This window comes from Octopus sinensis, linkage group LG13 (assembly GCF_006345805.1).
Source record: "Octopus sinensis linkage group LG13, ASM634580v1, whole genome shotgun sequence".
In the NCBI taxonomy this organism is placed as follows: Eukaryota; Metazoa; Mollusca; class Cephalopoda; order Octopoda; family Octopodidae; genus Octopus; species Octopus sinensis.
The window spans coordinates 23,984,675-23,998,494 of NC_043009.1; the positions used below are offsets into that span (position 1 = coordinate 23,984,675).

The 13,820-nt window shown below is 37.5% G+C and overlaps 1 protein-coding gene across 2 annotated transcripts in view; it reads left to right on the plus strand.

Annotated features, from left to right (window-relative positions):
• LOC115218502 overlaps positions 1–13,820 on the plus strand; it is a 50,524-nt gene that overhangs the window by 1,557 nt on the left and 35,147 nt on the right. The window contains exons 2-4 of one of the 2 annotated variants that reach the window (XM_029788607.2): positions 3,897–4,109; positions 6,473–6,556; positions 7,917–8,468. In XM_029788607.2, coding sequence (XP_029644467.1) covers positions 3,897–4,109; positions 6,473–6,556; positions 7,917–8,263 — 644 coding nt within the window. In that variant the 3' untranslated portion in view covers positions 8,264–8,468. Of the gene's footprint in view, positions 1–3,896; positions 4,110–6,472; positions 6,557–7,916; positions 8,469–13,820 lie in introns of those variants that run through there. The other variant, XM_036508228.1, reaches the window with a different exon arrangement.

Genomic DNA, 13,820 nt, shown 5'->3' on the forward strand with positions numbered 1-13,820 from the left:
CAGTAACAACAGCAAGAGTTCGAATATCACAACTACCAATAACAACAGCGGCGGGAGACACTCGTAACGACGGTGGTAGTTACATCAGTAACAAGTCAAGCAACAACGGCAGCTACCGCGGCAATACCAAGACTGGAACAACTGGGACTGTACCTCAACGGGAGCAAACGATGTAAGCTTTGGTTGGCCTACAGAATTTGAATCCTGAAAACCTTATTAGCTTTCTTTAAAACTCTCTTAAAAGTGTCCACGAACCGTTCGGCTCTTCCATTCGATCTAGGGTGATACGGTGCTATAAGTTTATGTTCTAACGTGAACATCTCGCAAAATCTTTTAAACTCACAGAATAAAAACTATGCTCCGTTATCAGAGATAATTATATCTGGTACACCAACAGCTCGTGTAAGAAGTTTATTACCGTATATGAGATTGGTCGTTTACACCGCGCAACCTCAGGCTATTTTGTTTATCTGTCCACTACTATTAAGTAATAATATCCATTTGCCAGGCCTGCAACATCGATATACAATCGAGACCATGGTATTTTCACTTCCGGCCAAGGTTCACATTTTGTAGTAGGTAGTCTCGCTACCAGCACATCCTCTGCAGATTTTTACTAAGATTTCAACTTCCTTCTCCTTGATTGGCCATTCGCATCAGCACTTTTATTCTAGAGATGCCTGGATATCCCACATTAAGCTCTTATAGTATTTTCTCTGTAATGTCTCTGATATAACCGCTGTCTGGGCGTACATTAGTACACCATCGTATATAGAGTACACGTTCACATCTTGGCGGTTCTTTGCATCAGACCTTTCTTTATTTCCTTTCGTCGACCACAGTTTTCTTTTTGTCTCATTAATAAATTTGTCATTTCTGCATTTCTTTTTATTTCTTCCAAAGTTACTGCTACTTCACGCACAATATTCCACATCACTTCTTTTTTGTTTCTGCTTCCGCTCTTAGCGGTGCTATAACGGTGTTCGCCAGTAGTTCGTTATTTCTCAAAATTACCCTAGAAAGACCATCGGCATGTCCTAATATTTTTGAGGGTAGATAATCCATTCTATAATCGTAGTTTAATTCAATGGTACCTTCACCAGTCTGTTTGCTGTATGTGTCAGGATTCCTTCCTTGGATCCGCATATCGTTAGTAGAGATCTATGGCCCGTTTGCAACCAAAAACATCAGCCGTGAATGAACCTGTGAAATTTTTTCACGTCAAATATAATAGCCAACGACTCATTTTCGATCTGGCTATAGCTCTTTTCTGCCGCCAATGATGATGTCCTTGATGTGTGAGCTATAGCCTTTCTCCTGCCCTCGTTATCCTTGTGTAGGAGCACAACTCCTATCCCATACTCGCTAGCATCTGTAGTTACTATTATTTTCCTCGTACTGAATTTGAAGGTACAACTCTGAGATGTCTAACTTCGAAAAAATTTCCCTCGGTTTAGTTTAGCAAAAACTTCTGGGTTTGGAAGTGGGTGATTGTGTGTGAGTAAACAGTCGTTTAATCAGGTTGAGCAGTCTGCGCCTACTCTTAGCTTATTTCTTTTCTTTTTTACGTACACTGCCGGTGCTGTCCAGGCTGCATCATCAGTATTTTCAATTATATTCAGGCTATCCAACCTTTCTAGTTCTTTATTGACCTGATCTACCGCCGTAAGCGGTTGGATTTTCTTTGATAGCAGTCGTTGCTTTTGTTTTTGTTCAACAGCCTTCCGAAATAACTTTTGGGAAAGTTTCTTTCACTTTGTGTTTCATTTCCTCGACCGCGTTCGATCGTTTGACTGCTCCGTTTACATTATTGCACAAAGCGTTTATGGGTGTATCCCATAAATTAAATTACTTCATACATTCGGTGCCAAATAAATTCATGGATTTTTTCAGCACATAAACATTCACTTCTTGGGTTCGACCTTTGAACATTATATTACAAACGCGTTCACCCTTGAAAAATAATTTTCTTCCCGCAATACCGTACGCTCTTTTCTTTGAATTACATAATTTTGGTTTACCAATTTGTTCTCATGATTTCTCGTTTTTGAGTGTGATATCACTTCCCGTGTCTAACTGTATTCTGACACTAGTGCGTCCAATTCTCACATTCACGAATTTTCTGTTTGTTGTCGACACAACTTTTCTTGCTCTCAAACTATTTATTTTTTCTTGTTTGTTCCATTTTCCTATCATTCTCGTTTTGCAGTGCGATTTTATATGTCCTGTGAATCAGCAGCGTAAACAATTTGCTTTTTTATACGGACAATCTTTTTTCAGATGCATCCCACCATATGCCATACACGGGTCTACATCCTGGCATTTTTTCTGCTTTTCCTTTATTTATCTTCCGACTTTTTTGCACTGGTCTTATGTAGATATTCTGTTTCCGTTGAATTTCTTCCGTGTCATACCTTAATTTTAACACCCCGTCACACTCTTCCGACAGCTTCTGCAATATCAAATCCTGGTTCATTTCCAGTTTTGATAGAATTTTCGTTCGGATTTCTGCATCCTTTCAATCTGTCAATACTTGTACAAAAATCGAACACTTGAAAAAATCTTGAGTAAGCATATCCAGCCTAAATCTACCTGTGTAAGTAGTGAAGTCTCCATTTTCGCTGTTCTCTATTTTAAATATTTTCATCTAGTATTCACCAGTGAACTCTTTTCACTAAACGTTTTGCGCAAATGTCAAGTGTGTCGGTGAAATTTTTAACAGACGCATTTTTTTTGGCAATATGAAGTTACTATACTTCTCCTGCTCTGCTGTCCCTAGCTTTCTTAAAACTAGACACGTTTTCGTATCGTCCGTCCAATCCTGACATTCTTTTTCAATGATTTTTGAAATGTTAGAAAGTAAACCTCGAAGGTTACTCCTTCTTCGGGGGTCATATTTGAATTCGCTTACGGATTTTGCCACATGACCAAGTGAAGATGTATTCTCCGGATTAGTTATCAACTTCATCAGTTGTAACATTTGTTGTTGCAATACTTGTTGTTCTCGTTGTTCCTTGAGTTGTTGTTGCTGTTTTTACACTTTAACCATCCCAGCTAACAAGTCTTCCATATTTTGACGATTTCCCTATGTTTGCACAAGATGTTTTCCACGTGAATTAGTTTAAACTCTCCGTGTGAATGCCTTTTTTCACTCCGCGTGAATTTGTTTTTCTTCGTCACCGCTATTGTAAAGCGGTCTCTTTCCACTGCTGTATCTGTCTTTTGACGACTGTTGCCACACTGACAGATATTGTTATATTCCGAAGACGTCGATAGAATGGTTTTATCTAGCACCGTACGACCCCTAGTCGTACAGTGATACTATCCTGAAAAGGATAGAGCGTTGTAACGTATCTCAGCATGATTACTATATCAGCACAGATCGACTATCAGCACATTGTACACGTACTCTCGACCTTCTGACCATCACGTATCGACCAGCTAATGGTTGGTTACTACCACTATTTACCGAGGGTGTGTACAATTTCCTTATACAACTATATATATATAGTAGTAACAATAAAGAGGAATTGCGATTATCTCCACGTGGTGAGTAGTAATGTATATAAGAAATTAAAAAAGGAAAATACGCACATTTATATAGTTTTAATATGATTTTTAATATATCGACCGGTTTCTATTTATATATTCATGTATATATATATATGAATATGTATATGTATAAATATGCGTGCATGTTTATGTGCAAACACAAATATAGATACATTATACAAGCATACACCCTACTCCACATGTGTATACACTTGTCTCTTTACTCGATAAAATGCCCTCACACATATATGAATGTATGAGTCTATCGCAATACGCATGCTTCCATCACATGATATATCACCATACTTGAATAGTTAATTCTCTTTTCTATATTAAATTTACAGGTGCTAGTACTTATGAAAGAGTTCTTGTAGAGAAACTGATGGAACAGCTTCTGGTTGATCGAATGCTCGAGAATAATGACATCGAACCTCAGAATGAAATACTGGTTAATGAAGTTGCTGAAAATCGTGAGTTGGAAGATCTTAAAGTTATGAAATGTTCTTGGAATCAGAATATAGGGGAATGCTGTTCTGGTCTGTTTAGCCTCCCTAAGTGTAAGTATTCTTCGTTTATTTTCCCCTTGTTGATTTATTGAAATACCTAAATTAAGTGTGAATTTGAACGATAATGTATAACTGTTTGCTAACGTAAGTCTCCAGAGACAGAATGTCTAAAATCTCACAGCGTCGGACACAATGCCTCGTGATGTTTGTTTCCTCCTCTCTGGGTTCTGAGTTCAAAATTCCACCCAAGTTCAAATTTGCATGTAGTCATTTCATGGTCGATAAAATATAACCAGTCCACCAGTCCACGCTGGTCTATTGATGGAACAGAAAATATATCATAACGGATACCTAATGTTATATGTTCCATTCCTCTGCGTTCTGAGTTCAACTCTGACTGTAGCCTAATTGTAGCCCACATAATGAATACAGGATTCAAACGTGAACTACTTCACGTTGCGAATAGTGCAATAATTGGGTGAGCAGTATGGCAAAAATGCGCAATTCGTCGCTTGTTCAGATTCAAAGTCAGGTAGTTCACGCGAACTCCTTTAGTCATTAAAAATATATCTACGTTTCTCTGTCTCTCTGTCTCTGTCTCTCTCTGTCTCTCACTGTATATATATATAAGGTATATATGTATATACATACACATATATATATATATATATTATATATATATATATATATATATATATATATATATATATATATTATATATATATATATATATATATATATATATATATATATATATATATATATATATATATACATACATAGATTTCGTGTACCAAAATTTCCACGGTATCAAAATTTTCGGCTCGAGTCAAATACAACAAACTACTTCAAACCTTGCTAGCGTATCGGTGTGTGTAAAGTCAGGAGAAGTCAGGTTAGTACTGACATGCAATCATATAACATGTAATCATGAAGTGTAACCTAATAATGATATTCTTAAAGCATTTGATACGTACATTTGAGATCTACCTATTATATAATAGGTAATACATTACCTTACGTAAAATAGTTTCAAATATATTAAGTGAAGAGGTTATTGCGTAAGGTGAAGCATTTCCTATGATTTATTATACAAATGTGAAACAACGTGCGTATAAATTGCTTTCAAAATATCTTTACTTGGTTTAGCTTCAATGGGTAAATGGTAAAGAGTAAAGATCCCCTTCCGTCATGAATAACCATGGGATTACACCTAGAAAGTTCTCCACCGGGCAAATTTGTGTATGGGAGACCAGTGAACGCCAATGCAAACTCGTCTTCCCTCTCCATCCACCTACGTTATCCGAGGGAAAAGCAAACGCTGATACAACTTGGTACCAGTGACGTCATGACTCATCTCTACAGCTGAGTGAACTGGAGTAACGTGAAATAAAGTGATTCCAATCTGTTGTATACATTCAGGCCAGATGTCCCATTTGAGAAAACCATTTTCCTATTATATGGGAAAGTGGTTTTCTCAATGCCCGAACACTGAACGGGTGCATGCAGAACGGTTTCGTCGCGCTGCTGCACCTTGGACAAACCCGCCTGACAGTATATCTGTGCCTGTAGAGTTTATTTCGAACCGGTAGCCACTCACCCTCCGGTAGCAATACCAGGCCAAAGACACCTGAAAATTATCCATAGAAGTCCCCGACTGGAAAGTACTCCAGAATAGACTTGCCAGTTCGTCTTCGTCGACGTCTATGGTCACCACGAGGACGTTGGCGCACTTCGCCGCTATTAATCCACGGTAACTAGCTAAAGAACAACCACCGATCCTTTTGCCCGATTTGCAGAGAACAGTGAGCGCCTGACGACATTCTAGGTGCCAGGCGCCCGGTCTCGGTCTATCCTTTACCCAGGAGTACATCCCGGTCAAGGACACGAGCTGCGGAAATGTGTGTCTACATTTCTGCAGCTACACACATTCACCTTCTAGACATCGTTGCAGGTGGCGCAACCTGAGTGCGTTTCTGCGCATCATCAAGAGTCATAGTGTGCCTAATAAATAACTAAAAGGTACAAATAACACTAAATGATGAAATTACTTGAATCTGGGCATTGTTACTATTAACCGTCATCCCAATTGTTGTGGGTGTATTTGGAGCAGTAACAACCATGTTTGGGAGGTTTGTTGGAGAATTTGGTATTGACATGAGGATAGAACATGCTCCTAAAACAACTGTTTGGGACAATGAGAATTTTGAGATTAGTACTTGAATGTTTAGTATCGTGAAAAGAGACACTGTGACAACAGGTTGTTGCCAGCTCTAACAAAATTACCCGAAGCAACTGAAATTAAGACCTCTGAGAAGTGAAATAGCATCGGTAATATTTATCTCAGATGTAATAAATAAATAAATAAACAAATAAATTAATAAGTAAAGGGAATAATTATTTTCTTTTTTCAGTTTGTATTCGAATGGGAATTTTCGACGACGAAATGCAATTCTCCTTAAGAGTAGGTAGTGCTGAGATTCTGAAGAAAACTTACCGTGAGTATGTTACCTGTATTTATAGCATACATACATACATACGTACATACATACATACATACATACATACATACATACACACTAAAATACATGCATGCATACATACATGTTAGTAAATGCATAACGAAGAATCTAGATACATATATGTATACACACAAACACACACACACACATATATATACGTACATACATATATATATGTATATATATATATATATATGTATACACACACAAACACACACACACACACATATACATACGTACGTACATACATACATATATGTATGGTTCGCGGAACACCTTCGTGACATCCACCTTGCGAACGACACACCGGTCTCACGCCATTTCCGCTCCACCGGTCACTCCTTGCAACACCTGTCTGTGTTTGGTTTGTCCTTACACAGAGGCCATCCGGATTTCCGTTTGCGCCGTGAACAGGAATTAATCTTCTCTCTTCGCTCTTATACGCCATTGGTCTCAACTCTCCCTCCTCATCTAACCCCCCTCTCCCCCCTCCTCACCTACTTTTCCCCCCCGACCCCTACTTCTCTCAGTCCTTCATCCTTTCACCCCTACTCCCCTTCCCTTCTTCCCTCTTTCTCTCTCCTCCTTCCCTCTTCCCCTTCCCTCTGCTCCTTCCCCTCCCCTTCTCCCCCCTTCTCCCCCTCTCCATCTCTCCCCCTATCCATCTCTCCCCCTCCCTCTTTCCTTCTTCCTCCTCCCCTCCTCCCCTCCTCCCCTCCCTCCTTCCCCTCCCCCACATATCCCCCCTTCTCCCCCCTCTTCTCCCCCTCCCTCTCTTCTCCTCTCTCCACACTACACAACCCGACTTTACACATCACATCACATATGATGTGCCATACTAATACACACACCAACTAATACATACTAATACATACTAATACATACACCAACCCTATACATACACACGTCCAGACCTCTCATACGCACTAATACTCTCTCATACACACACACACACACACCCTTATGTTGGAGTAGGTCATTCAACCCTATTATCTCCCCTAATTTCGCTCTTGCGTCTCATGTTTGATCTTTGACTTCTGGCCGAAATCAGATCGCCATGTTGATTCGTTAGTTACTGCACGCATTTTTTTCTCTCCTTCTTTCTGTGTTTTTTTTTCTCTGTGTATCTTTCTGTTGAAGAGCGTAGGCTCGAAACGTTAAAGACTTGTTTTATTTATATTTCCTGAGCGCCATACTAATACAATTGTTTGTTTGTTTTCCACCTGCCTTCGTCTTTTGTCTATGTTCATAAAGCTTCCCGTTATATATATATATATATATATATATATCAGTATTTGCAGCAGTTTCTCTGTTATTGCATTTTTTTTATTTACAGGAGGAGCAATTACCAAAACTTTCAGTTTTGATGTTGGAATTGCTAAAATCTCATTTACATTGGCAGTGGAGAATTTAAGCACCCAAAATTTTAAAGCGTGCTTCCGTATAAACTACAATGTTATATTTTTCCGTTTCTCAAATAATCTCGGCTGTATCAACAAACATTTTCTGCCCAATGAAATGAGCCCGCTCAAAAGTATAGAAGATTGGGATACAAATGATAAAATTTCTTTTGGTACACAAGATTTTGAAGTTGACGAGCCTAACAGAGTTGAGTCCCCTGGCGAAAAAACGGAAATGAAAATTCGCAAAATTGGCCGAGAGAATCCGAGAAGAGGAGAGTGAAATGAAAGACTGTAGTTACGTTCGTTCGTATACGGTTTGAAATAAAAATATGAAAAGCTTAATATGAAATAATAATAAAATCATCATCTAGATATCTAACAGTAAATACTGTTAACACATATAAAAAAAAACATATAAATTTAGCTAATGATATCTGTGACTTTTTGGAAACTAATTTGTCTGCAATAAATATTTCATTAATTTATTTTCTCTCGTGTTGTTTCCGGCTTAATTTTCATTTCATTCTATAATATAGTAGCAGTATCGCCCGGCGTTGCTCGGGTTTGTAAGGGAAATAACTATAAAGCATTTTTAGAGAGTTATAGCCAAAAATTAGCAAAAAATGCTTTAAAAATGGAAAAAAAATTATGGTAAATATTTTTTAAAATCGTTGACTCATCGTAGACATTTTTAGAGAGTTACTTCCCTTATATTTAAAAAATATGCATTAAAATGGAAAAAAATTATGGTAAATTATTTTTAAAATCGTAGACTCATCGTAGACGCGCGCTAATACCCAGAAGGACTCGATATGAATCACGACTATAAGATACCCGGTTTTGGTTAAACTGCACCGCAAAATGTGGGAGTAGTTAGGAATCTAAATCGGAGTAAGTATTGTTTAAGGCGTTGTTCCAGCATGGCCACAGTCCAGTAATGAAAGCTTTAGCAACTTGCAATTACTATATATATTTTAAGAGAGACACAATCGCTGACCTCGTATACAGAAAAATTTGCAAGTGGATAAAGCTTTCGTCACTGGCTGGTGATTGTCTCACGCGGATGACGAGTTACTGCTGAGAAATCTGGGTTTGTTAGTATCACATAAGGCTAGAGATGAGAGCGAGGATTTCCCTTGCAAATGCTATAAGAACACAGACTGTGTGTCGATGGCCAGCCAGCTGGAAAAGATGTTTTCTGGGGCTAGAACAACAGTAACATCGTACACTGTCTTTGTCAGTCACAATGCTTATGTCTAATGTGACGTTGAAGTCCCGCCAACGATTTGCAAAGAAGGCCACACATGTTGCAAGTCTGAGGATTACAGGTCAGTGCAGGTTGTATGTTTGTGGTCGCTTTCTCCTTTGTAGAGGAATTGAAAGATTTGGGAAAGAAAGGAAGAAAATCAAGGGTCAAGGAGAAAGGTACAAAAGAGATAAATTAGAAGGAAATTAAAGAAAGGGAGGGCCAAGAAATGTGAGAAGGGGACCGAAGAAAAGAAAACAGGCAAGAAGTAAGAAAGTGCGAGGGAGACTAAAAGACAGTAAAAGAATCGTACAAAATTTAGATTCATACTTATAAGCAGACACATATAGCGGCGTACGTACACTTTGCTCACCTTTTAAGTATGCATGTATGTATGTATGTATGTATGTATGTATGTATGTATGTATGTATGTATGTATGTATGTATGTATGTATGTATGTATGTATGCATGTATGTATGTATGTATGCATGTATGTATGTACGTACGTACGTATGTATGTATGTATGTATGTATGCATGCATGCATGTATGTATGTATGTATGCATGTATGTATGTATGTATGTATGTATGTATGTATGTATGTATGCATGCATGCATGCATGCATGTATGTATGTATGCATGTATGTATGTATGCATGCATGCATGCATGCATGTATGTATGCATGTATGCATGCATGCATGCATGTATGTATGTATGTATGTATGTATGCATGTATGCGTGCATGTATGCATGTATGTATGCATGCATGCATGTATGTATGTATGTATGCATGTATGTATGTATGCGTGCATGTATGCATGTATGTATGTATGTATGTATGCATGTATGTATGTATGTATGTATGTGTGTATGCATGCATGCATGTATGTATGTATGCGTGTATGTGTGTATTTGTGTATGTATGTATGTATCTACCCATCAGAATATATATACTTATTACTTATTATATATTGATTAATCATTTTAATACTATTTGTGATCTAGTTATGTTTTATAAAAATATATTTTATTTTTTCTTTATGATTTGGTTTATGTCTGTCATTGTTTGAATTGCATAATAGTAGTTTTTTCTCTAATTTATATATTATATATTTATATTTGGAAATTGATTTAATACTAAATTGAATTTTTCCCTGTAAGTTTTGAGTCAACAAACAAAGTTTGATTTAGAAGCGTTGAGATTTATTGAAAGATACAGATGAGGAAACAATTTTATTCTCAAACGCCGTAAAATCTGGCCGCCGACGGATTTTCCTGCAAAATATGGATAGTTTATCCTGTTCATCGAATGGAACATCGTCAACAGGGCGCCATCCTATTCTCCGGCGCCCATAATTGCCAGTTCTGCTTCCGACAAAGTCTGCACATCTATCAACAGGCAAAACGAATTGTTCTGTTGCTGTCATGAGAGGTGTGCCTTCCTGGTGTTCTTCAAACAACTGGCTGCCGATAACCTGGATGTACGTCCTTCACTCCAGTTGCGACACTGACGCCTTTCTTGACAAGCCTGCTATGTTACTGCGACGTAAACACTCCAGCAGGGGTTATCAAACGATGGTGTGTGTATGTGGGTGGGTAACACAAATACATATATATCCACACGTACATATATATATATATATATTATAATATGTGTGTGTGGTGTGTGTGTGTGTCTGTGTGTCTGTGTGCGTGTATATATATATATATAATATATATATATATGTATATATATATATATATGTCTATGTATGTATGTAGTATATATATATATATATATATATATATATATATGTATATATTATCTATGTGCATACATACGCGTGAATATACACACACACGCGCACTCACGTACACGCACACACGTACACGCACACACACCACACACACACACACACACTCAAGCTCATACACTCACCAGCGTTACTGATGCAATGTCCAGTCACACTGATACTGCCAGCTTCCTGTCCAACCACGCGGTCAAATAAATTCTCCTTTCAATATTCATTACAATATCATCTGACCTGCCTTCACCAATAGTGGCTCATATACCCGTTGCCATCTTGGACTTCCTGTATCCATTTTACATTCCCAAAGCCAGAAAGTGTCGAACTTCTGTAAGGGGACTGCGAAACCAGAGGTAGCAGGGAACCTTCATCCAAAAGCAACATCGGTGGACGTGTTTCTGGGTTATTGCTCTTTATCAGCACAGAATAGTTGCTTGACTAGACGGCGCTGCTGAATTCCCGTTAGAAAATACATAATTTTCAAACTGACACACATCACTGATCTAATAAATAGAAACATCATTATTTCTAAATCTCTCAAAGAGGGATATTCGGTATCAGTACTTTCAAGTAAAGAGTATTTGCCAGAAAGCGGTCCAGAGATGTTGCTTTGTGCTGGATGGTGGTGTTGAGCTCCCCTGTCCGAAAATGTAGGCCACAAATATTGTGTTGTATAACCAGCTGGAAACGACGTTACTTGGGGCTAAAAATCAGTAATATTTGTTCCATCTTGGACTGCTATTTTATGTTGGCAAATAGTCTTTACTTTAAAGTACCGTTAGTGAATATCTCACTTTGAGAGATTTAGAAACAAAAATAATTATACATATATATATATATATATATATATATAATATATATATATATATATATATATATATATATATATATATATATATGTGTGTGTGTGTGTGTGTGTGTGTGGTGTGTGTGTGTGTGTATTTATATATATACACGTACAGGGTGCGGTGAATGAATTTTCGTATAAATACGCAAAAATGGAAATAACACTGACATCTAATTTTAATAGATATATTTATCAAAATTACATTAAGATGACTTGAAATACTAAAGAGTAAATTTATTCAATAAAATCACCATTGGCTCCAACCACAGCCTCCAGACAACTTCGGAATCTCCTGTACCTCTTTTGGACGGTTTCCTTATTTAAGTTGGTGAATGCTACCATAATCCTTGCCTTCAGTTCATCTTTGGTTACAGGGAGTTTTTTTGGTCTCTTGCTCAACTGCGCCCCACACAGAATAATCAAGAGGGTTGCAGTTTGGGGAGTTAGGTGGCAAGATGTTAGGTGTGATGTGGTCGCAGAAAGTGACTGACAGCCATGACTGGGTCCTCCTGTTTGTGTGGCATGGTACACAGCCCTGTTGCCAGACAGAAGGTCTTCCAGCAGCCACTCTCTTGACACAGGGCAGCACTATCTCCTCCATTTACTTGATGTAGGCCTCCGTGTTGAGGGTGAGGCCGTGTGGGAAGATGAATGGGCGCATAACATCGCCACCACTAGTGATCACTCCAAATACCATGATGTTGACTGAATGTTTGATTTTCTGTATATATATTATCAACAGCATTCTTTCACGAATTCACCATCGCTATGTGGTTTGAGTTTTTTGCAATATTTTAGCATATCGCATAACTAGCTCGAATAATTGATTCACTTTCATGAATCGGCTTTTGAAAACATGTTTGCTTTTTGGTCAGATTTTCTTTGAAGGTGGCTATCTTGTTTAAAGATTTAGATTCTTTTAAATTTTCACAGGTCTTATGCTTACTCATAAAATGCCTCTCAATATTACATTTTTTTATGAATGTCTACTTGTTCGTTGCAAATAAGACAAATGCGCTTGTTATCTATTTCAATAAAAAGTAATACTCAGTCCATTTTTCATCAAACAAAGCACGTTCACCAGCACTTCTTTTTTTTAGGATTATAACCGCTTGCCATATTTGATAAGAATATTGAAAAAAATGATTTAACAAAGTTAACAAAGTTATAAGCCGGATAAATTTATATTAACAATTTCGGAATTTTTGATATCGCTGCCTGGAGAAAACAAAAGCCAACTGGCTCGTTGTCGCAAAGCATGCGTTTAGGGTTGTAAATATAGTAAGAAATAAAAATTTACTAAAAATAAGATAATGTTTGGTTCTGCAAGGGTTTAACTTGAATTTTCTCTCTCCCTTCTGTTAACAAGCGAGTGGATAGGGAAGGGTGATAACTGGTAAGCCGATGGCAGATGGAAGTAACCCCTGTTGACTTTGACACCGACTGATGGCAAAAATTCGACGCCTCTTTCGAAAGAAGTTATTTTGCACTGCTTTTTCAGACAAAAAAAAAGTAATATGTTTTTATAATCTTGTTCACCATGCACCAAATTAATAGTTTCTGTTTCGATGAAGTTTTACCAATTTGTTTTTCATTTTTAATAGATTTTTGAAAATATTTTTTGCTTATCGATTGAGAGAAAGAGAGTGAGTGTCGATTTCGGAGATTTTCTTTCGTAAAGATGTGAGAAATGAAATAAGGAGGAAAATTTAAATACTAGCGGTCATTGGATATAAATAATTTTACACAGTATCTTCTACAATATTTCAGCTTTTATTTCAAATAAAAATTATTACGATACAGGTATCATAAGTTTAGTTTTCTCAGCGAAAGTGTAGTTGGGTTTCAAGAGGGTGGTACAAACCTAGCAATATGTGTTTTATAGGGAAAACAAAATTTCCATTTAAATGGCAATGACCGGACGATTTCTGTTCCAGCTTGACCGTTTTCAGT